General features: G+C 40.1%; 1 protein-coding gene and 1 long non-coding RNA gene across 5 annotated transcripts in view; both read right to left on the bottom strand.

The window, feature by feature from the left end:
* LOC126282133 (uncharacterized) overlaps window positions 1–26390 on the bottom strand; it is a 189208-nt gene that overhangs the window by 27301 nt on the left and 135517 nt on the right. The window lies entirely within an intron of this gene.
* Window positions 1–26390, bottom strand: part of LOC126282131 (uncharacterized) — a 590112-nt gene that overhangs the window by 484239 nt on the left and 79483 nt on the right. For all 3 annotated transcript variants that reach the window (XR_007551333.1, XM_049981617.1, XM_049981606.1), the window contains exons 9-10: window positions 16761–17015; window positions 2404–2548 (exon numbers count right to left, since the gene is read on the bottom strand). Coding sequence is in view for 2 of the 3 variants with exons in the window: in XM_049981617.1 (XP_049837574.1) it covers window positions 2404–2548; window positions 16761–17015 (400 nt within the window). In the remaining variant the exon portion in view is untranslated. The remainder of the gene's footprint in view (window positions 1–2403; window positions 2549–16760; window positions 17016–26390) is intronic.

Genomic DNA, 26390 nt, shown 5'->3' with positions numbered 1-26390 from the left:
GTGATTATTAAAAAATGCTCTCTTGCTGAACCCTTGACACACTTGTGCAATAGCTCGCTGGCATCAGGAACCTTCCCTTCATGCTTAAAAACTGCAAAACTGAAACCACTGCTCAAAAAAGGAAATCCACAGAAGACATTTCAAATTATAGGCCAATAGCCCCACTGCCTGTATTTTCAAAAATTTTAGAATTTTTTTTTTTAAAATAAGAGATTGTCTGATTTCCTAAATAAACATAAAATTCTCTCTCCCTCACAGCATGGTTTCAGGAAAGGCTATTCAACTGAGAGTGCAATATCTGAATTTCTTAATGAAATCTAAGCTAAACAAGATGCGGGTGAATTTGTGACAGGCATATGTCTTGATTTATCCAAGGCTTTCGACATCACTGACCATAATGCCCTACTGCAGAAGCTTGACCAATTAGGAATTAGAGGTATATCCAATGAGTGGCTCAGGACATACCTATGTGGCTGCAAACAGATGGTTGAAGTGCAATATACTGACCATAACAAAATCAGCTACTACTATTCAGGATTTGAAAATGTGAAATATGGTGTCCCTCAAGAATCAGTATGATGACCCATTCTGTTTCTCCTCTATGTCAATGATCTTATATGCAACAAGTATTGCCAAACTACTCTCCAATTTGCAGATGGTACAAGCTTCCTCATAAGTGGGAAAACAGAAGAAGAACTAAAAGATTCTGCTATCCAAACAATGAAAAGTTTAGAAAGTGGTTCAGCTATAACAAGCTAATTATAAACAAAGAAAAGATAGTATCAATGAACTTCTACAATCTAAAAGGAAGGCACCACCCAAACATACAAATAGAACTAAGAGACAGAGTTCTTGAAAGTGTTAACAGCACAAAATTTCTGGGACTCAGGCTCCAGAACAACACAAAATGAAAATGAGAGGTTCACATTGAATATCTGCAAAGGAAACTAAGCAGAACCTGCTGCATGATAAGGATTTTTTTTAAAAAAATTGTTGCAGCAAAGCCAGCCTGTTACATGTATACCACTCCTATGTACATTCTGTAATTAAAAACGGCACAATCTTCTGGGACAATGCAACAGCAAATATTAAACTTTTAATGATACAAAAGAGAATATTAAGAATCACTGAAGGGGTAAACAATAGGAAAGCATGCAGACCCATACTAAAAAAAAGGCGTTTCTTCCTCTTCCTTGCAGTTTTATCTATGAAATGTCAGTTTTCATAAAACAATATATTGATAGACACCCAGATATATTATTAAAACTGAAGATATACATGCATACAATACAAGACAAAAATCTGATCTTCATATGAAACAGCTGAGAACAACTTTGTGCAAAAAAGGCACTCTACATGTTGAGATAAAAAGTTACAGTAATCTTCCTAACCATATTAAATCAGTAAGTAAACTCAGAAGTTTTAAGGCTGAACTAAAGGCATATTTAATTGATCATTGCTTTTACAGTCTGACAGAGTACCTAGAAACCAAATGACAAAAATAAAGATGCATTATGAATATTCTACTTTGCATGTTGTCTCTAATGTTTGTTGTATATATGATTCTTTGCTAAATTAATTAAATATCTAGTCCTTAGGAATGCAATGCAAATTTTATTTTATGTTGTAAAGGCTTAACCATGTCCAATATCCTTGTATATATTCTATACATGTAGGATTACAAGGACTAAATAAATAAATAAGTAAATTTCTTTGGCTTTTTATTTAATCATTTATTGTTTGTAGAAAAAAAAGTCGGTTCAAACAAAAACATTATTTGTGTTTACTACACAACTACAAAACAAATAACTTCTTACTTTTTCAGCATAGGTTCTATACTTTTAAAGAATTTTTACCAGGAAATTGAATTTTTTTCTGTGGTCCAACAGTTTCAATTGCAAGAAGTTATTTTACTGCACATTGTGCAACAACACATACACAACATTTTTTTTTCTTGCTCATTGTGAAAGCTACTAACTGAACATAGGGGCACCTCCAACAAAGCTGTGATTAAGAGTCTTCAATAACAGTCACTGATTATGGGACTGTTTATTATTATTTTAATGGTACATATGTACAAAATCTGTTTATGGATGCTAGTTTCTTGACTGATACCACATTCCAGAAATTTCTCCTTCATACTGATATATATGGACCAAGATGTTTAAGTGAATTCTTCAAGTTCACTGATATGTTCTGATGGTTCATATATTTTTATGTGTACTTTGTTACTAAGTAGGATACACAGCAAATGCCGATGAAATTGTATTACTTTCAGAATAAACATTTCTGTTACCACAAGTAAAAATGTGAAAGATTCATTTATCTGGCATGTCTATATAATTAATGTGGGTATTGCCAAATTCTGTTTCAAAATGTAATTGAAATATAATATTTACTTACTCTATCATTGAATAGCCCATAAGCCTTGCTGCATGGGAAAAAAATGCAAGAATAATAATGTTCACATTGCCCAGTTTCTTAATGATATCACCTGCTCCATAAAGAAATGGCACACTGCTTATGGTTCCAATGGATACTGTGAAACCTACATAAAGACATAAAAAATGTGAACTGAATATGTGCAATACAAAATCTATTGATCAAATTTAGTCTAAAGGCTTTATTATTCTGAAAACAAATTTACTACCTTTTATTGTATGAATGAGCACATTTTTAAAGGTTCACGTCATGTATAATGAACTGTACTCTAGTCTTAGATATTTTCATTTCTATTTCTGAGTTTCAACACTGTTTGGAGACCAGACAGAGAACAGTGCTAAAGGACACTTGGAATGAATGAGAATCTGTTTCATGAAAGTGGCTTTAAAATAATAATAATAATAAAACACATCATTGCCATTGCTCCTATAAAATGTGTGCAAATGCAAATTCAAAAATTAAGGGACTGTAACTGCAGTGAAATGTGTTGGTTTATGGGCATTTCAGTAAGGTTGCAGAGAAAAGGAACACCATATCTGAGACTAATTATAGTGCTACATTTGTCATTAGGGTTGCAATACCAATATTTGGTTTAGGAGTTACAAGTAACATGAAGATCATACTGGATGGCATTTGATACCTGTGCATTATATACAAAACTGATTAAAATTTTCTTGCAAGTGGTAAGAAGCTGTGTTAAGTCTGAGAACAGTATGACTAAATGACTGAAGGCGCACAATAGCAGAGAGATAAGGTAATTAGTGTTCGTCTTCTTAGTGCCTGCATGCGCATGCGAAAAGACAACTCACACACACACACATGACTGCAGTCTCAGGCACCTGTAGCCACACTGTAAGTAGCAGCACCAGTGCACAATGGGAATGGTGAGTGGGCGGGGGTAAGGAGGCAGCTGGGGCATGGAGGGGGAGGGATAGTAAGGTAGGGGCAGCAGAAAGTGCAGTGCTGCCGGGGAGTGCGCAGGCACAAGGTGGAAAGAGAGTAAGACAGCTATGTGCAGTCAGGAGGTTAGACAGAGTGCAAGGAAAATGTGTGTGTGTGTGGGGGGGGGGGGGGGGGGGATAGGTAGGTAAAGGACAGGGACTAGAGAGGATTGAGGCCACGTGGGTTACGGGAACATACGATATATTGCAGGGAAAGTACCCACCTGCAGAATTCAGAAAATCTGGTGTTAGTGGGAAGGATCCACGTGGCACAGGCTGTGAAGTAGTGTCATTGAAATGAAGGATGTCATGTTTGGCAACAACTAGGTAGTCCATTTGTTTCTTGGCCTCAGTTTGTTGGTGGCCATTCATGTGGACAGACAGCTTATTAATTGTCATGCCCACTTAGAATGCAGCACAGTGGTTGCAGCTTAGCTTTTAGATCATGTGACTGGTTTCTCAGGTAGCCCTGCCTTTGATGGGATAGGAGATGTTCATAACAGAACTGGAGTTGGGGTGGAGGTGGAGGTGGGAGGATGTATGGGACAGGTCTTGCACCTAGGTCTACTACAGGGGTATGAGCCATGAGGCAAGCGTTTGGGAGCAGGGCTGCCTATATGTATATTGTGTAGGTTTGGTGGATGGCGGAATACCTCTGTGTGAGGGATGAGAAGGATAGTTGGCAGGACGTTTCTCATTTCAGGGAATGAAGAGAGGTAGTCGAAACCCTGGCAGAGAATGCAATTCAGTTACTCCAGTTCTGGGTGGTATTGAGTTACTGAGGTACTGAGTTGTTCCTCTGTGGCAAGATGGTGGGACTTTGGGAGACTGAAAAGATAAGGCAAAAGAGATTTGTTTTTGTACTAGGTTGCAAGGTAATTATGGTCTGAGAAGGCTTCAGTGAGACCCTCGGTATATTTTGAGACAGACTGCTCATTACTGCACATGCGACGACCCCGAGTGGTTAGGCTGTATGGAAGGGACTTCTTGGTATGGAACTGGTGGCAGCTGGAGGTATTGCTGGTGGCTGGTAGGTTTGATGTGGACAGAGGTACTGATGTACGCATCTTTGAGGTGGAGGTCAACATCTCAGAAGGTGGCTTGTTGGATTGAGTAGGACCAGGTGAAGCAAATGGGGGAGACATTGTTAAAGGTTTAGAGGAATGTGGATAGTTTGTCCCCACCCTTGACCCAGAACACAAAGATGCTATCAATGGATCTGAACCAAGTGAGGGGTTTAGGATTCTGGGTGTACAGGATTTCTCTAGATGGCCCATGAATAGGCTGGCATAGGATGGTGTCATGTGGGGGCCCGTAGCCATATCCTGGATTTGTTTGTAGGTAAAGCCTTCAATGGAGAAGTACTTGTATGTGAGGATATAGTTGGTGATGGCGCTTTGGAGGAGGTTGTAGGTTTGGAATCCATCGGGTGCTGGGAAAGTTAGTGTTCAATAATGGTAAAGCCATGGGCATTAGGGATGTTAGTGTAAAGTGAAGTGGCATCAATAGTGACGAGCAGGGCACCGTGTGCTAAAGAGGGACAGGAACTGTGGAGAGTCAGTGAAGGAAATTGTTGGTATCTTTAATACAGGAGGGTAGGCTCCTCCCCATCCCTGCTCCAGTGTGTGTGTGTGTGTGTGTGTGTGTGTGTGTGGGCGCGCGCGCGTGCGTGTGTGTCATTCTGTCTGTCTGTCCCCTATTTTTGACAAACAGCTCATGGGCTGAAAACTTTGTTTGTGGCAGTCTTTTTGTTGTGCCTATCTGTGACTCAGCATCTATGCTATATGGTGAGTGTCAACTTTCCTTTTCATAATACTGTTACATTCCGTCCTGGATTTTCCATTGTTTGGTACAATTGGCAAGGTGTATAAGAAATCAGATAGCAATTCTGAAGTTGAAATGAAGTTGAAAGAGGTAATGTTTGACATCAGGAAGGTATTGGGATTGAGGGATGTTGATGTATATGGAAGTGGACTCAACAGTGATTAGAAGGGATCCAAGTGGTAATGGGGTGGGGATGGTCGAGAGCCCCTGAAGGAAGCTGTGATTTGTATCTTTGATATGAGAGGCTAGGCTATGGGCAATTGGTTCGCGGTGTTGCTAAACAAAACTGGAGATTCTTTCACTTGGAGCACAGTAACCAGCTGGATGTGCAGGAGGTCACTGGGGTGAGGAGGAAGATGTGCTGAAACTGATGATACAGAGTATACACTGGGATGCCTATGGATTCATTACAGAGGGTGCAGACAGTCTTTTGAAGACATTTTCCAAAAACTGTCTTGAGCAACAGCCCACATACAGTGGAAATATCTTTGACCTTGTAGCTACAAACAGGCTGGACCTTATTGATGGAATCAGTATGGAGATGGGGATTAGTGATCATGATGTCATCATAGTGACTGATGTTTCAAAGGTTAATGAATCAGTGAAGGCTGCTAGGAGAGTGTTTCTGATAGAAAGAGCAGATAAGCACTTGTTAGCATCTCACACAGACAATAAAGCGCAGTCATTTAGTTGCAGTATGATGTACATTTAGGAATTATGGGAAAAGTTTAAACAGATTGTAAATCGTGCTCTCAGTAAATATGTGCTGAGTAAGATGGGAAACGCACACTGTGGTGTATCAATAAAATTTGGAAAATGTTGAGAAAGCAAAATGGTCCCAGGTAAAAACATTAAGCAGGTCAAAAGCTTCCATCTGGTCACTCATTGACCAGCTGGTGTGGCAGTTTAAGATGCCAAAATGAAAGCCAAAGTTGCATATTACACATTTAAAACATTGTTTACACATGAGAATTATACAAATATGCCATTGTTTGACCACTTAATAGAATCTCGTGTGGATAACATGGTAATAAGCATCTCAGCAATAAAGAAACAACTGAAAGAGTTGGAAAAAAATAAGTTGCCCGGTCTGGTTGTAATCCCAATTTGGGTTTACAACAATTATGCTATGCATTGGCCCCTTACTTAGCTTGCATTTATCATTAATTAGCTTGCATTTATCATTATTCTCTCACCTAGTGCAAAGTCCCAAGAAACTGGAAAAAATGCAGGTGACTATTGTATATAAAACGGATAAAAGATGGACCTTGTAGCAGTTCACCTACTTTGTTTCTTTGTTTGTTGTCCTCAGTGTCGACATACAGCATTGCTACACTGGATTAAAAATGGGGTTTTGTATTTTGGACACTGACTATGCTAAATAATGTAGCCTACAGATGCACAGTTACGTTTCTCAGTAATTTACTTTTGCTGTTCACAACCCCCCAATAATACACAGTGATATGGCCAGTGCACTATTGTTGAACCTTCGATAAGCCCCATTGTGTGTGTGTGAAATCTTATGGGACTTACCTGCTAAGCTCATCAGTCCCTAAGGTTACACACTACTTAACTTAAATTAGCCCAAGAACAAACACACACACCCATGCCGAAGGAGGACTCAAACCTCCGCCAGGATCAGCCACACTGTCCATGACCACAGTGCCTTAGACCGCTCGGCTAATCCTGCATGGTAAGCCCCATTAATAGGTTGCAGGCGAAGATCCACATACTGCTACAATAGTTTTCTGTTGAACATCTACAAGCAGTGAAAGCCTAACCACAAATTTCAGAGTTCTTGAAGAACAGAAAGGTACATATGGAGCAGACATTGTCACTGTCTTAACAAACGGCCTAACTGTGTGACACTTATTACACTGTTAAGTTGATGCATTGTTGTCATTGTAACCAACACAGGTTTCTCATCTGAAACTCGGCCATGGGCTGACGGTGTGGTGACCAAAAACTAGGCCTTTATATATCCTCACAATAATAGGTGCTGAAACTACACATTGTTCAAAGTTTAATTTACAGAAATAACAGTTAAAACTTAACTCATTAAATTGACAATACATCAAAAAATTCTGTCTTTTTAACAGTTTCTTCTGCTACAAGAGTTAGGCTGAATTATTTGTTTAAATCCTGAAATTATCAAATATCATTATGCAAACAATACTTTTGACAAAACTGTTAATTACTTTCGAATAAATTAAGGTCTGGCTTTGCTAACATGTTTTCGAATAGGGCCAAATAGATACTTTAAGATTACTAGTATTTCTTCTTCTAAATGTTTACAATTATTACAGAATTTATGTTGGTTTATATGTCGACAACAGAATTTAAGTTACAAAACAATTACTGATTTTGCCCTATAATTAAAGATACTGACAAGGAATAGTCAAACTAAATTAGAAAATCAATTACATACATAAAACTAAGCACAAAATTAGATCTGGTGTTGTTGTTGTTATTGTTGTCTTCAGTCCTGAGACTGGTTTGATGCAGCTCTCCATGCTAATATATCCTGTGCAAGCTTCTTCATCTCCCAGTACCTACTGCAACCTACATCCTTCTGAATCTGCTTAGTGTATTCATCTATTGGTCTCCCTCTACGATTTTTACCCTCCAATCAGCCCTCCAATACCAAACTGGTGATCCCTTGATGCCTCAGAACATGTCCTACCAACCGATCCCTTCTTCTGGTCAAGTTGTGCCACAAACTTCTCTCCTCCCCAATCCTATTCAATACTTCCTCATTAGTTATGTGATCTACCCATCTAATCTTCAGCATTCTTCTGTAGCACCACATTTCGAAAGCTTCTATTCTCTTCTTGTCCAAACTATTTATCGTCCATGTTTCACTTCCATACATGGCTACACTCCATACAAATACTTTCAGAAATGACTTCCTGACACTTAAATCTATACTCGATGTTAACAAATTTCTCTTCTTCAGAAACACTTTCCTTGGCCATTGCCAGTCTACATTTTATATCCTCTCTACTTCGACCATCATCGATCTGGTGTTATATTCTTCAAAACTGATGGCCAACCTTTCTCTTATATGAAAATGTAGATTATACTCACATAAAATGAAAAAATGAATTTTAAGGAGGCAGATGGCAAAGCAAGAGGGGAACTAAAATTATCTCAGCTTGCTTCATCATAGCCTGCAAAATTACAGATCAGTATCCTTAACACTGGTTTGCTGCAGAATTCTTGAATATATGCAGAGTTCGAATATGATAAATTTCCTACAGCCCAAAAAGATTACGTCCCCAAACCAGCAGAGCTTTAGAAAGCACAGCTCATGTGAAACCCAGCTTTCATTTTTCTCACATGATACACTGCAAACAATGGGCAAAGGGCAACAGGCAGATTCCATACTCCTAGATTTCAGAAAACGATTTAACACATTACCTCACTACAGTCTGTTAACAAAGATATGAGCATATGGAATAAGTTCCCAGATATGTGAGTGGCTCGAAGACTTTTTAAGTAACTGAACCAAGTGTGCGGTCCTCAGTGGCAGTGTTCATCACAGATAGAGAGTATTATCAGGAGTGCCCCTGAGAAGTGTGATAGGACCACTGTTATTTTCTATATATGTGAATGATCTGGCATCATTCTGTAGTTGTTTTCTAATGATGCTGTGATGTACGGGATGGTGTCAAAGATGAGTGACTGTAGTATGACACAAGATGACTTAGACAAAATTTCTAGTCAGTGTGATGAATGGCAGCTGACTCTAAATGTAGAAAAATGTAAGTTAATGTGGATGAGTGGGAAAAACAAACATGTAATGTTTGAATAAAGCATTAATCATGTCCTGTTTGACTCAGTCACATTGTTTGAATCTGGCTCCAACACGCATGTGAGGGTTGTGGTAGGGAAGATGAATGGTAAACTTTGGTATATTGGGAGAATTTTAGGAAAATGTTGTTCAGCAGTAAGGGAGACTGCATATCGGATGCTAATTCTTGAGTACTGCTTGGGTGTTTGGAATCTGCACAAGATTGAATTAAAGGAAGACACTGAAAACAATTCAGAGGTGGGCTGCTAGATTTGGCCGCTTGGGATTAGCCGAGTGGTCTAAGGTGCTGCAGTCATGGACTGTGCGGCTGGTCCCGGTGGAGGTTCGAGTCCTCCCTCGGGCATGGGTGTGTGTGTTTGTCCTTAGGATAATTTAGGTTAAGTAGTGTGTAAGCTTAGGGACTGATGACCTTAGCAGTTAAGTCCCATAACATTTCACACACATTTGAACATTTTTTTGCTAGATTTGTTACCAGTAGGTTGGAACAATATGCAAATATTACAGAAATGCTTTAGGAACTCAAATGGGAATCCCTGGAGGGAAGGCATCATTCTTTTCGATAAATGCTATTGAGAAAATTTAGAGAACTGGGATTTGAAGCTGACTGGAGAATGATCCTACTGCCACCAACACAAATTTTGCATAAGTACCGTGAGTATGAGATACAAGAAATTAGGGCTCATACAGAGGCATTTAGACAGTTGTTTTTCCCTTGCTCTATCTGTAAGTGAAACAGGAAAGGAAATGACTAGTAGTGTTACAGAGTACTGTGTGCCATGCACCATGTGGCAGCTTTTGGTGTGTGTATGTAGATCTAGATGTGTTCAAGGGAGAGATTCTGGGATGGACATAAGGATTTGAGTAGGGGTAGTTTACACCATCTCTATCATTCACAAATTTGGTGTTACAGAAACAAATCTCCTTGTCACAGGCATCCCAAGACCACATCTGCTTCTCCATAAGTTACTACTACTGTGCAATTCCAGTTACCTACATCACAACTCCCAAACTGAAACCCGTGCACTCCAACACCTGGAAGAGCACTCCAGACACCAAGTCCATGAATTATATTATTATTGGCATTTTACTCCTGCCTCAGAGCACTATTAACATTGACACCTATCCTACACCCCTCTGAACACCCTTTTCAACCCCTTGCTGATCTTTTCCATTTACCACAGCCTCCAAAACTCTATCCCAACATTCTGTGAAATCCAGAACCTAAAAATTTTTAGAACAGTGTTGTCAACCTATCCACCAAAAATCTTGAATCCTACAGAAGTTTCTGGCCTATTCAAAGACCTCACCTTAAGTCCCATGCCAAAGTTCAACCATGCTGGATATTTCAAAGGCCTACTCTGCTTCTCATGAGCCATATAGTGGAAACCTTCTTTGCTACCAATCCCTCTAATCAAAACCAACTTAATCCCAATATTGAACTTAGTTTATTGTCACTCTCCTTTCCCCAAATCCCTTCCCATGAGCACATATCTCTCATCAGAGGAAAGAACAGTCATTTGTAACCTCAAGACAGATCTTCAATTAGTCTTTCTGCCTTCATCGACAAAACTCTGCTATAGTGACCTCATCCCATATGTCCAACATAACCTCAAGACCCTACTCAAATCCTTAGGCCGGTCCCAGAATCTCTCCCCTGAATCCATCTTTCTTCCTACCCCAACACTTCCCTGCACACCCATATTCTACATGCTTCTCACAATCCATAAATCCAACTATCCTTGATGCCCCACTGTAGCTAGTTACTACGCTCCAAGTGAAAGAATCTCCAGTTTTGTTCAACCAACACCTCTAAATAATTTTCCATAGACTAGCCATCCACATCCCAGGATCCCTACTCATCACAGTTGGTACCACCTCCCCACATACCAATATCCCTCAAGCCCATGGCCTTACTATCAAACACTACCTATGAGAACATCATTACGATCAAAACTACTTCCCTCTTTCCTTATACACCTTCTCAATTACATGCTCACACACACCTAATTCTCCTGTGAGAGGAAGATACATAAACAAATCTACAGCACAGCCATGGGCATCAACATGGATTCCTCCTATTGCAATCTGTTTGTAGGCCATATAGAGGAAACTTTCCTTGCCTCCCAAAACCGCAAACCCCCTTGTAGGTTCAGGTTTGTTACCAATATCTTCATGATATGGACCATAGGTCAAGACACCCTATCTCCATTCCTCCACAACCACAACACCTTCTTTTCCATCCACTTCACCTGGTCTTCATCAGTGCAACATACCACATTCTTCATTAATCCACAACCTCAACACCTTCTCTCGCATCTGCTTCATCTGGTCCCCTTCAGCTTTACATGCTAACTTCCTGAACACTGCCTTTCATCTCATCCATACCTCTGTGCATATCAAGCACACTAACCTTCAACTGTATCTGCATTTTGACATTTGTCACCTCTTTGACACCAAAACATTACTCCCATTTAGCTTGGCCACCTGTGATTGGTGTGTCTGCAGTAAAGACAGTTCCCTTGTCAAGTATGCTGAAAGCCTCACTATCCCCTTCCCTCCAAACCTAGTCTGCAAACGCTAGCTGAATCTTGTCCTCGGTGAGATCTTTGACAATCTATCATTAAGCCTGTAAATAAGAAACAACCTATCCACATTCCTTCCCACCCCCACTAAAGTGATATTCCAAATACCACCTAAACTACACAACATCATGGTCTGTTTCCCTGACACTTCCACATCCAACCTATCACCAGCGGGGGTCTGATCCCTGTGGAAGATGCAGCTGCAAGAGATGCCTGATTCATCCACCCAGCACATCCTACTCTACTGCCAACACGGGCTTATCTTATTCCATCAGAGGCAAGGCCACCCACAAAAAAGCTCTGGTGCAGTTTCTACATTGTAGTTTATGTGTTTATGACTACCAACCTGCTGCCCAGTAGAATGAATGGCCGCCGCCTAACTGTGGTCAAGAATAGAGTTGACCGCCTAGTGGTGGAACATGCTGCTGAACACAATTACTTGAGTTCAATGGCTACTTCACAACCTGTGCCATCCGGATCCTCCCCTCCAGGACCAGCCGTTCTGATCTACATAGATGGGAGTTATCCTTGCAAAACATTCTTTGCTCCTATAACCCTCCTGATCTTTGTCTCTATGAACTCACTGCATCCACAGATTCAGACCAATGGTCTCTCCTTTGTCCTGTTACCCCCTCCCACTCCATGTCTTCATGTCATTGTCATTGTGCACTGAGCCAACACACCAGCTCAGATGCCTGTGTGTTGCATTCCTACATCATGCACCTGCTGCCTCTTCCTCCCACATTCCTAATCTGCATACCTGCTGCCTCCCACCAAGGCACAAGCTCTGTCTATGTGTTGTGAGTGTACCATGTGTCAAAATTTGGTAATTGCGGTATTGTGGCCAATTGAGACTGAAATTTATCATTCCATTATATTGCTCCTTCCTCAGTGCAGGATCCTGTGACTTTCATGCAGACATGAATTTAATGGGTTTTGGGCGGCAAAACTCCGCACGTTCTTAACGTCTCCACATGACAAGTGTTTGTTAGTACAGACACATTGTTTGCTCAGTCATGTAGGATCATACAGCCATGTCACAAACCTTCAGTGAGGAAAAAGGCTTGTCTGCAGCATTGTCCACATGGACAGTGGATGATGCCTAGCACACCACAGATGTAGCACAGCAACCATGTTTGCATCTTCCCTTGAAATGGCAACAGAGAAGCCTGGCAACAGTAGTGCTCCAAACAACAATAACAACACAGGACACACTACATCTTGTTTAATATGGAATGAATCTTTACATCCTAGTGTACATCTAATAACATTTTGTTTCCTTAAATTGGCCAGTTGACTTAATAATTGTAGGTTTGGCATTGCATAGTGACTTGTGTCATTAATGACTGCATGGCTGAGAGAGGAATAACTATAGCTGCAATCAATGAAAAGTGAGGTAGCTGCAGAGGATAGAGCAGATTTGTGATAAATGGCAGAAGTGTAAGATTGACACTATAAAGTAATTGGTTAGTAAATCTTTTAATCTGCCAGGAAGTTTCATATCAGCGCACACTCCTCTGCAGAGTGAAAATCTCATTCTGGAAACATCCCCCAGGCTGTGGCTAAGCCATGTCTCCGCTATATCCTTTCTTTCAGGAGTGCTAGTTCTGCAAGGTTCGCAGAAGAGCTTCTGTAAAGTTTGGAAGATAGGAGACGAGATACTGGCAGAACTAAAGCTGTGAGTACCGGGCGTGAGTCGTGCTTCGTTAGCTCAGATGGTAGAGCACTTGCCCGCGAAAGGCAATGGTCCCGAGTTCGAGTCTCGGTCGGGCACACAGTTTTAATCTGCCAGGAAGTTTCATATCAGCGCACACTCCGCTGCAGAGTGAAAATCTCATTCTGTAATTGGTTAGTAAATAATGTACTCACCAAGTGGCATCAGAACACACACATAAAATATGTCAAAAATTGATAGGTTTAGAAGTGTTAGATTGCCTGTTTAACTTTTACTTTTGGGTAGCATATAGTCACTTATTCTCAAGGTCATGGGATTTTATAATATTTTGCATTTTCTGTTAACCTGGGACATAAATATGCCAGCTTGTGCAATGATAGAAACTGATGACTCAACCAAAATCTGTTAACTTTATGCATAGTGGGTTAACAGTAAGGCTCTCATTTGTTGGCTGTAGTTAGATTACTGACTCATATCAATAACTTCACACAAATATTTATATGTGTATTTCTAATAAATATTTCAGTTGAAGAAATAAACTCTGACATTACTTAGCAACTCATATCAGCCGCCTACAGCTACTTTTTTAGTAAATTTCTGCAGTTAATATTTCGAATAAGAAATTAGGAAATTAGGGGCTTTTTTGCACTCTATGTGACTGATTTCTACAGTATACATAAAATGAGCTGAAGATTTTAAAATTTGTTTTGGCTCCAACTGCTAAAGATTGCAGTCGTGTTTGAGAGTTGCATTTGCGAGTGTGTGTGTGTTTGTGTGTAAGTTGTCTATTTTTGACAAAGGCCTTATTGTTCAAACGCTAACTTTCCAACAGTCTTTTTGTTGTGCCTTTCTGTGACTCAGCATCTCTGCTATATGGTGAGTAGCAACTGTACTTTTCATTATATTGTTACATTCCATCCTGGATATTCCACTGTTTAAAATTTCATCATACATTTTAGTTCTGCACCTAGGAGCAGGTCACTAAAGGGTGTTGCCACTGCCATATCTCTCATGAGGAGATGTTTCATAAAAAATACAACACAAGTAAACAAGAACATGGGTTTATTACAACCACAGTAGAAAGACTCATCCATACCAAAATATCAAGAATTGCCATCTTCCTCTACTTGGATATAACTATCCATCTATATATATACTCTGAAACTAATCAGTTAGCGACAATTTAATGTAAATGGATAGAAACAAAATCTACTCACCAGGCAGTGGCAAGAGAACACACACAAAAAGTTTAACTTTTACAATCTTTCACAGCAAGTGGCTTCTTCTTCTGGCAGAAGAGTTGAAGGGGAAGGAAGAGGGGTGAAGGAAATGGTCTGGACAGGTTTAGAGAAATGGGTACAGCTCAGAAAAGTCACCCAGAACCCTGCATCAGGGGTGACTTACCTGTCCAGTAAATCTCCCCTGACCCGTGGTTCTCGGTGACTGTTCTGAACTGTACCCCTTATCTCCAGTCCTTTTCCTTCACCCTGCAACCTTTCCCTCCTACACTACTGCCAGAGGAAAGAGCTAATGGCTCCAAAAGCTTGTAAAAATTAAACCTTTTTGTGTGTGTGTGTGTTCTCTTGTTGCCACTTGGTGAGTAGAGGTTTTATCTATACATTTACATTACACATATACTCCGCAAGCCACAGTACAGTGCATGGCAGGGGATACTACATGCTATCACTAGTCATTTCTTTTTCATGTTCCATCCAAAAATTAGAGTGAGGGAAAAACAACTGTGTAAAAGTCTCTGTGGGGGGCCTAATTTCTAGCATCTTGTCTTCACAGTCTTTACTCGAAATATATGCTGGCGGCAGTAGAAAAATTCTGCAGTCAGTCTCAAATGCCAGTTCCTGAAATTTCTGAAATAGTCTCTTGCAAAAAGCGTGTCATGTCCCTCGAGGTATTCCCATTTTAGTTCACTTAGCATCTCCATAATGTTTGATTACTGATGGAACCTAGCGGTATGAAATTTGGCCGCCTCCTGTGACATCTTCCTTTAATCCAACCTAGTGGGGATCCCAAACACTCAAAGAGTACTCAAAAATGAGTTACACTAGTGTTTCAAATGCCTTCTCCTTTATGAATGAGCTACACTTACCCAAAATTCTCCCAATAAAAAAAAGTCCAGCATTTGCCTTCCCTACTACTAACTTGACATCCTCATTCCATTTCATATTGCTTTGCAACATTACACCTAGATATTTAATTGCAATCAATGTATCAAACAGCATCATATTAATGCTTTATGCAAATGTTACAGGATTGTTTTTCCTACTCATCTACATTATAACTTAAATTTTTCTGCATTTAGAGCAAGCTGCTAGTCATCACACCAATTAGAGATCTGTCTAAAGTCGTCTTGCGTACTCCTGTTGTCACTTAGTGGTAACACCTTCCTGTACACCACAGTATCATCAACAAACAGCTTTAAACTGCTGCCCACCCTGTCCTTCAAATCATTTATTTATATCGAGAATAAGAGCAGTCCTATCACACTTTCCTGGGACTCTCCTGATGATTGATGGATCCAAGAAATTCATCCAAGAACCTGTTGCTGTTTGGCAATACAACATAGATGTTACCTACATACTTATAGAAATGCTTTGATTTTGAGGAGTATAGTCTTAACAGCAATTTTCTCAAAAATGCTCCAAGTACATACCAGCTGCTCTTGGTGGTAAGGGAGAGCCCAACTGCTTCTATAATGCTCTTTGCACTGGAAGTAATTGGTAGTGAGTGGCTGTTGGAAAAGTCTCTTTGTCTATAACCTAATTCTTGCTCCACCAATTCTAATGAATTTTTCACAGGTACTTGAGACAGCACAACAAAATAAGTCATCAAAACTAGGACAAACACTGGCTTCATAAACAGATATAGTAGCCACGAAATGAGCTCCGTATGGAATGCATCACTGGTCACCATACACTGTGAGTGCTCCCAGCTGAGAGACATTCAAATAGCATGCGAGGTGTAGCCTGACTGCATTGGAACTTGAGCAGACCCCATTTCCACTCCAACCCACCATCCTGCAGTGGGAGGAGGCAGACTAACCCACATCATAACACATACAAAGGTTAACAAAACACTGTTTTGACACTTCATCATAAGATGGTGGGAGTGACAATCATTGCTTCATTTCGGCAAATTAAGCCAACTTGAAACATGAGAATCTTATACTGGTTCAACCTGCCACAAAAGGCTGGAAGATCATCATAATATTAGTGCTTGTTTTTGCAAAATAAAACTTTATGTTCTTTATTCTGTTGGTCACAATGAAACACGTAAATAGTCATCACATCTTCTATAATTGTGTTGACTCTCCTCATACCACAAGGCATAATAGTCTGTTAGATGATACTCAAAAGCAATAAATAATAAAACAAATGCAACAGTAATTAATTATTATACCAACAACAACAAGAATAATTACAATATTTATAAAAGCAGTAATGATGATGATGACAGAAACTACTTACCGAGAAGATAATTTGATGCACCAAGTTCCTTGAGGTAGAGGAAAAGAAATGACTCAATGAAACCCCAAAAGTTCCCAAGGAAAAAAAGGAAAAATATGAATATTATAACATGGGGTAACCGCACAATGTGCATTAAATCCCGCATGATGTTGTCTGCCGGCAGCTGCACACCAAGTGGCAAGAGAGCAATGGCCACTGCAGATATGGCAAGTAGTATATCATACGTATAGAATGCAGCAGAGTAGTCTGTGTAACCTGTGTGGCATGAAAGAACAAAAATCAAGATGCTGTGCATAGTTTCATACACTGCATTTGGCAATGCATTTAGCTGTATGGCTGCTAATACTTATTTTACAATGCGCACAAGAAAAAGAACACATTTAAAATTAAAAAAGGTAATAGTGCACCTAATAAAAACTGAAAAGAAAACACATTTTCAAATGAGTGGAGATAAGCTTTTAATTTTTGTAACCTTTCCTCTCTCTCTCTCTCTCTCTCTCTCTCTCTCTCACACACACACACACACACACACACACACACACACACACACACACACACACACACACAACGAAACTAGATAAGTTTTCAAGTGAATTTGTAGCATAAAGAAGCTAAAAACACAAATAAATATTACTGTCAGATCAATAGCTAGACAAAAAAGGTGAAGGAATTTTGTTGACCTATAGGTATCTCATTTCGTGAAAGGGGAAAGAATATAGATCAAAAGAATTTAGTAATAAAGTACCTCAAACAACTGCCTCAACCTTCACTAGTCCCTGTCCTCCAATTTCCTGTTCCCTTCCTTCTTACTATTCCAGCCTCACATATCCCTTGCATCTCACCAGCACATCTGCATTGTCCTTTCTCTTCTCTACTTCTCTCATCTCTCCTTTTCCCCCTCTCCCACACCTGCAGTTTCCTTTTCTTTCTCTACTTCTCTCCTCTCTCCATCACCCCATCCCCCTCTCACTCACCCCTCTTTCCCTCAGTGCAGCTTCCCATTACTGCACCTAGCAGCCAACTATCCTATTCCCACCGCATCCTTGCACATTCCCACACATATCACAAGCACCTTCCTCCACCTTTATCCTCCTACCCATCCCCCCCCCCCCAAAAAAAAATAGACATTTACCATACTTCTGATTTGTATTCAGACTACCCACCCCACCAACGGCTGCTGCTGACCTCCGATGCAGTCACAATCCGGCATTAGTGCACAGAAACAACAGTGGACAAGTGTGTGTGTGTGTGTGTGTGTGTGTGTGTGTGTGTGTGTGTATTTTGTTTTGTCTTTGTCTGATGAAGGACTCATCCCCATAGCTAATAACATCTAGCAGTTATTTTTTCACTGTTTCGTGGCAAGTGTGTGTGTGTATTTTGTTTTGTCTTTGTCTGATGAAGGACTCATCCCCATAGCTCATAACATCTAGCAGTCATTTTTTCACTGTTTGTGTGTGTCACCCAACATCTCCCCCAAGTGATAATTAGCAATTTACCCTTTTATTAAAATATTTGTTAGATTAAAAAATCAGCTATACAGTGGCACAGGAGGGTATTTAATGTTATTACAGTATGCTTGACCATATCTCCGTCTTGTTCTCAGAGGTGGCTGTAGGATCTTAGGCACCCTAAGCAAGTAATGTATATCACTCAGCTCTCATGAGCGTAACTTCACCCTTTTGTATTGTGATCTGATGGGCTCTTATTCTCGAATTTGCTTCTGCTTTCTTTACAAATAAAAATACTTATTTTGTTAATACTTATGGGTGTCCTTTAACTGTTTATGTACAAATAAATGATACTTTTGGAAAATACTTAACTGGAAACTCTAGCTCTCCTACCAAGCAAGGTGGTGTAGTGGTAAGATACTGGACTCACCCATCTGGGTTTAGATTATGCGTGACTTCAATAAATCACTTAAGGAAGATGCTGAGATGGCCCCTGTGAAAAGGATATGGTTGATTTCATTTTCTATCTTTATCAGGTCCAAGTTTCTGTTTCGCCTCTAATGTTCTCATCACCAACTGAATGTTAAACAGTAATCTTTCTTCTTCTTTCTAGTTCTCCATGAAAATCTCTCAGTACAGCCACTAAATTAATCACTTTACTGGACCCTCACAAACTAGAAAGAACTTCCATCAAGTGTCAGGATTGGAGCCGGATAATGTTAACTTCTTGCCACAATATTTCAGCTGACAACCATTCAACCATCTTCAGATGATTTGCATTGGAGATTGCTAATTCACATTGCTACCTTTGTACAAAAATATGCCATGAAGATGCATGTGTAAAGACAACAGCTACATTAGCGATCTCTGTCAAGTTGTGCACCCTCTTTGAATATTGCTCCAGCTATGGCGCGCAAGCACATGCATAACGAGATACCACATGCATGCTCTCTTTAGAGAATGAGCACTCATGGAGTTAAAATGCAGATGTCAAAATGAATAAAATTAGATGTCACTACACGTGTCATTGATCATAAAATGTTTTCTTTCTGAAGACATTAAAGGTAACACCGGATTCCTCACCTTATCCTGTTGAAAGGCACCATTATGATTAATAAGGTCTTGCTCTAAAAGTATTTCCACTCCCTAATACAATGGTAAGTCAATAATTATCTGCAAAGTAGTTAAAAAATTTTATTGTAATCGAATAGGAAACTTACATGAACACCACTTTTCAACACAGTCTCCTTGCATTTCAACATACTTGGTCCATTGTTGTACAAGCTTCCTGATGCCCTCATAAAACAAGGTCCTCAGTTCAGCTACGAGCCAGGAATGCACCACATCTTTCACTGCATCGTCTGAGGCAAACTGATGGCCCCTTAACGCCTGTTTGAGCAGACCAAACAAGTGATAATCGGAAGGGGCAAGATCAAGATCTGGACTATATGGAGGATGATCCAGTACTTCATATTTGAGTTTCTGGAGCACTTCAGCAGTGTGCACGGCAATATAGGGACAGGCATTGTCATGCAACAACACAACACCTTTTGACAGCAATTGTCGGTGTTTGTTTTGAATTGCAGGCTTTAGCCCGGCAGTAAGCATCTCACTGTAACATACACTGTTTATAGTTGTGCCCCTTTCCCCATAATGTTTCAGTACTGGACTTTGTGCATCCCAAAAAACTGTAAGCATCAGTTTTCCAGTAGACAGTTGGGTCTTAAACTTTTTTTGCACGGCATAATGATGGATCCATGTTTTGTCCCCAGTAATGATTCTGTCTAAGAAGTTGTCCCTTCATTACCATAGCGATCCAAATGTTTTTTGCAGATGTCCAAGTGCATTTCTTTATGCAACTGTGTGAGTTATTTTGAGACCCATCTTGCACAAACTTTGTGAAACTTTGTGGATGATTTCGCAGGCAGAACTGTGACTAATTTGGAGACAATGTGCCACTTCATCAATAGTTAATCGTCTGTCTAAGAGAATCACATAACGTGAACACTCAATGGTTTCTTCATTTGTGGCAGTAAATGGTTGTCCATCTCCTTCATTGTGCATAACAATTGTGTAACCATTTTGCAATTTTTCATTCCATTCGTAGACACACTGTAGTGGCAAAATACTGTTCCCGCATTGTACCGAAAGTCTTTGATGAATTTTGGCTCCTGATATGCCTTCTGACCACAAAAAAACGGATCACTGAACGTTGCTTTTCTTCGGTGCAAATACAGTGGAGCACCATTGATTAACAGCATGGCAGCAATAACGAAACTAACCTAGCAGCTTGAAAATTGCAAAGATATAACAACAAATAAACAAAACATGTGTCATCAACATAAAACAACAGTACTACCAAAATAAACAAAAATATAACTAAACTTCAGATAATGATTGACTTACCCTCGTAATTGAATCCCAGAAGGATCTCACTGAGGCCAAGATTTTCATGGCAGAGTAATCCACAGAATGTCCTGTGGAGATACAATGCTTGGCTATGGTTGACTTACTGGGCTAGAAAAAGCTTGGCAGTATGTGCCCACTTATCAGTTTGAAGTTGCACCTCTTCTGGCCTAGATATATGATCTGATTTGATTGGGAAGGGTATCACTGAGCAGTTGTACCCTCTCCTGAGGAAAACTGACCCACAACTGTTGTAACTGATTGTTTATATCTGAGCCATGTCACATTGTTGATTGCGCTACGTTATGACCAAGCTATCATTCAGCTGTTATCAAAAAGAGATGAAAGGTAGGATGGAGAAGTTACAGAGTGAGACAGAGAGATGGGTAGTCAGTAAGAAGTGAAGTTCTGCTGGTAGTAATTGCAGTAACCAACAGAGAGCATGCCGCTACAAGATTAGCCATCCCTTGGTGCACAGGGTAGCGTGAATTCTGCGACTGGAATCAAGACAGCCAGTATTTCATCCACCATAAATGATGAACATTGGAGCTGGTGACCGACTATGTTGCATAAGTATAAGGTACTTTAATCTTCGGAATCTTCACAAGGTGATGCGAAAATTTAAAGCTAGGGTATTAATGTTATGTCACAAAAATAGAAAGTACTTACATTCAAGAACATAACTGAATAGTATTTTGGTCATGTTTCTGTTCAAGTGTGACCTATCTGCCTCAGAATTAGTGCACTTGTTCCAATAATAATTATTATAATTAAAACTGGTAGTGAAACGAATGCCCTGAGTTTTGGATCTTGTTAACTAAAACATCTCATGAATGTTAAGACAACAGAGAGACGATAAAAGGACTGTTGGAAACCTGACCAGTCAAAACGAGAGCATAGATATTAACAAGTAAGCTTAATTTTTTATTGTATAGGTTAACACCACAGGCAGAATGTATATATATATGAAAACTGTCATTGAGCATAAGTCTCTTAATAACAAAAGTACTTATTGAAAAGATATTTTTTTTGTTTTAAGCACATTTGTTCAAAGAAAATTTCACCTAGGATTTTTTTTTTTTAATGGTGGATAAATCAGTTTAATACATTTTTTATTATGAAATGCGTTTTATGTTTTTGAATTTTGTTAGTTTAATGTCACTGCATTTGTGGACAGACAGCTTGAAGTGAGCTTTAGTAGTTTCTCATGCAGTCTTCATGGTCAAGTATTATAGCATTTTGCAGTACATCAAATTAAATTTCATTAGGACTTATGAGCACTAACAGTTAAGTAGGAGATCACAGTGTAACAGTTTAGGAATGTTGTATTTATCTTGGTCTGCTAGTTGCTAATAAAGTGTTTAAAAGTATTTCTTTGACAAACAGTAATCATCCAGTACTTCCCACCTCCCAAAAGCTGTTTCTTTTCCCAACTCAATATCCTGGATACTAGTTGTGGGATGGAGTAGATGCTATAGCTGTTGCCACACACTGTCCATTGGGACACATCTGGGGATCTTGCTGGCCATGGGAGTATCTCACAAGGGAAATTCCTAATCACGCTATCCACCCCACCCCTCAGACTTAATGGTAAGATGACCCAATGGATAGCCCATCAAAAACCGAACACAGATCAAGGCTGAAAACAGGAAAAAGGTACATTGAATCCTGAAAAAAATAAAGAGAGAGAGAGAGAGAGAGAGAGAGAATACAAACAGCGAACAGTTCAAGAAAAGAAGTCCAATAAAAAGCAACCATAAGCAGCAGCAGTGTCATGGATAAAGGGTCATGGTGTTGGACTGCCACATGGGTGAACTATGTTCAAAACTCCCTTCTGCTATTTATTTTATTTATTTTCACAACATTATGAACTGTCCATCTGGTCACTGAAATGTTTGTTCTCTTTCTGTAGTCTTGGCAATTATCGTACTGTGCACTTATTATAGTGAGTGCAAGTAACTGTGATGAATAGTGAGAGCAGGTGAGATACCACACAGACGTCTCACAGAAATGAAAACAACAAATAAACAGGTGTGAATTATGTTACAACAAAGGAATTCAAAAGTCAAGACTTCCTAAACGGAAGGCAACTTCAAAAACGTTAAGAACATATGTTTTCACAGAGCACAGAGAAACTGTCTGATTGTGAAACTTGTAGCCATATTGGAAGCCATATTAGAAGAACAAGAAGTAATTATGTAGTATTCTTTGCTGTTTTAGTGCCTGTGACTATTGTTAAAGAAAAATGTACTATTGAGTATAGACTTAAGTACTTCACATATTGTACTCGCCAGGGGCAAGATGGGTTCATAAATTATGTAGTTGTTAAACCAACTTTATTGCAGATGTATTTTATTGAGTTTAATGCAAGACAAATTGGTTGACTTGTAGACATTCGAATATTGATGTGAGAAGTGGTGAATATGTTGTTTATGGAAGTTGAAATATACCAGGACTGAACTAAAAGTATTGTTCGAATACTAAATTATTTCAAAAGTAGAGAGAGAGAGTCTTACAAATTCCTGTTAACCAGCAGTACTCATCAGAGAACAAGTTTTTGGAGATCAACGTAGCTGGAAAACAAGAGAAGAAGATCGGCTGTACATACCAAGTAAGTCAACCTATGGGAGAGAGGTGGGAATTTTGCAATCCAACTTCACACTGCTTCTTATCGTCTACATCATTAGAACCTGCTGCCTCCATTTGTTGCAGTTTATGTGACAAACATTATGTTTCCATCATTTCCTTGGGAGTGATCACATTCACATTCATACAACCACCTATATTGGACAAGGAGGCATGTCTCACTCACTTTCCAGACATACAAGTTAGGTGCGTCAATAAGAGATTTCTATCATATGACACACATACTGTTCAAACAAATTTTGGGCTTGCAGCCGGTCATCGTTCAATACTTTGCACAATATTTCAACTCGGAACCTGCCAGTCATCTTCAGGTGAGCCGTCGCAGACTGGTGAAAACATCCTCCTTTTCGCAATAAATAGCATACTGTAACTATTGTGCACATGTGTCGAAAACTTGATAGATGAACCACACTGCCCGCTGGTGGAATAGCGGAACTCAGTCGCCCTCTGCGTTGCTGTTTGCCACGGCCGTCAACGTAATCTGTCATCTTTGATTTGAGCAAATTGTGGAGATGATGGGATTCCATGCACTGTCCAGCTGGTAGCCGCTGTCACGGTTTAACAGATTTTCCCCCAGTTGTATTTCTACAGATTCTTTAATAATGGAGTCCCAGAAAGAAGTTGCTGTGGACAAAATCATTGTTTTCTCATACTCCATTGAATGTCCAGTAGAAATACAATGTTCATCAATAGCGGATTTGCTTGGCTGCAAAAGGCGGGTGTAACGTTGACGTTCAGTGGAGCATTCTTTCACGGCGCATGTGGGTTGACCTATGTAAGCCATACCACATTGGCACAGTATCTTGTAAATTCCGGCCTTTCATAGTAACAGATTGTCCTTAACTGATCCCACAAGGTCTGCAATCTTTGATGGTGGGTGGAAAACCACTTTTACCTGAAGTTTTCGGAGGATTCTTGCTATTTTAAATGAAGTGCCGCCAACAAAAGGAAGAAAAGCTAAAGATTGATCCGGCATGTTCTCCTCTTTATTCACTTCCTGCTTCTTAGTTTTAACTGTTAGTGCCCTGTTAATCTGCCAGATGGAATACCCATTTTCACTGAATACTGTCTTTAGATGGGCGAGTTCTTGAGGTAAGCTATCTAGATCTGAGACAGTATGAGCTCTATGAACAAGTGTTTTAAGCAAATGCATGTTTTGTGATGGGTGATGGCAACTCGATGCTTGCAGGTAAAAATCAGTATGAGTGGGTTTCCGGTAAACTGAATGCCCTGGAGAACCATCATTCTTCCTTCGAACCCGGACATCCAAGAAAGGCAAACAACCATCTTTCCCTATTTCCATGGTGAACCTGATGTTGCTATGAATGGAGTTGAGGTGATGTAGAAACTGGGACTCCATTATTAAAGAATCCGTAGAATTACGGCTGGTAGAAAATCTGTTAAACCATGACAGCGGCTACCAGCTGGACAGTGCATAGAATCCCATCATCTCCACGATTTGCTCAAATCAAATACGACAGAGTGCGTCGACGGCCGTGGCAAACAGTAACACAGAGGGCGACTGAGTTCTGCTATTCCACCAGCGAGGGCACTGCCAGCGAGCAGTGTGGTTCTTCTATCAAGTTTTCAATGCATGCGCACAATAGTTACAGTACACTATATATTGCGGAATGGAGGACGTTTTCACCAGTCTGTGACGGCTCACCTGACGATGACTGGCAGGTGCCCAGTTGAAATATCGTGTGAAGTATTGAATGATGACTGGCTGCAAGCCCGAAATTTGTTTGAACAGTCAATTTGCCGGGAAAATTTTAAAATTCATGGCACACATACTGTCACCACTGCTGTGTATGACACACCAAAGGTATTTTCTGGTGGACGATTCGGTTGACTTGTCGCCTGGTCATCAAACTTTTGTGGTTTCCATTTGAAAGCCACTTTCTTTTGGCTGCTAATAGTGTAGTGCAGAATCAACTGTCAGTATAGGGCCCTACCTTACACCTCGCTGTTGCAAACAGACATTCTACCATGACAGACACAAATTTGAATAAAGCGAACAGTTCTTTTTCGTTTTTATGGGGAGGGGTGGGGGGGCTGAGGGGGTGTCAGAAGTGAGGTTTGAACATGGCTCACCCATTTTGCAGTCCAACACTGTAAGCACTTAACCGCAACACCATTTGTCTTCCGACCTGCTCTATATTGCACTTCTTGTTCTTGGACCATTCACTGTTTCTATTTTAATTTTTTACAGTCCAGAACACCTTCTTCCCGTTTTTATACTTAATCTGTGTTCAGTTTTTGACAGACTGTCCAATGGGCCCTCTCACCACTAAATCTGAGGCTGGTGCGATGACGAGTTTCCTTGTCAGCATTACATGGACAGTTCATAGAAACATGTATCATGTGTGGATGAGCACTGTGAAAAATGGCAATGGAACCACGATAACTTTGCCTGAGAGGTAGCACATGAGGATCTGGGATGTCCTTTATCTTCTGTTGTGCCATCAAAGTTTGCAGTGTTATACCCAATGGGCCCACACACCATGACCCAAGGAATAACACCATTGTGCCTCTCCAAAACACTGGGAAATGGGATGTCTCCCCAGGACAATGCCATACTTGGCAACATTGGTTATCCAGAGTAGTTCAGAAATGCAATTCATTGCTCAACACAATGTGACACCATTCATCAGTGGTCCACACTTCCCTACCACGATACCATTATAAATACAGCCCTTCATGTCATGGTGTTAACAGCAGCCTCAGGGATTGAATGGTAATTCCCTAGACATGCAAACCTTTGGTGAATGGTGTAAGATGACACAGAAGGCTACAGGTAGTCCACTACTTGTTCTCAGCTGGCAAGAGAACATGTAGGAGTTACAATGTGCTTGGTTAATCATACAGTGATCCTCTCTTGTGATTAGATAGGGTCGAGCAAAAGCTTGATTATGAAACTTCCTGACAGATTCAAGCTGTGTGCCAGACTGAGACTCTAACTCAGGACCTTTGCCTTTCATGGGCAAGTGCTCTACTGTCCAAGCTAATCAAGTACGACGCATGATCCATCCTCACAGCTCCAAATTCTGCCAGTATCTCATCTCCTACCTTCCAAACTTCACAGAAGCTCTTCTATGAACCTTGCAGAACTAGCACACCTGGAAGAAAG

Source organism: Schistocerca gregaria, chromosome 1, assembly GCF_023897955.1.
Source record: "Schistocerca gregaria isolate iqSchGreg1 chromosome 1, iqSchGreg1.2, whole genome shotgun sequence".
NCBI lineage: Eukaryota > Metazoa > Arthropoda > Insecta > Orthoptera > Acrididae > Schistocerca > Schistocerca gregaria.
This window is presented reverse-complemented; position numbering and strand designations above follow the sequence as displayed.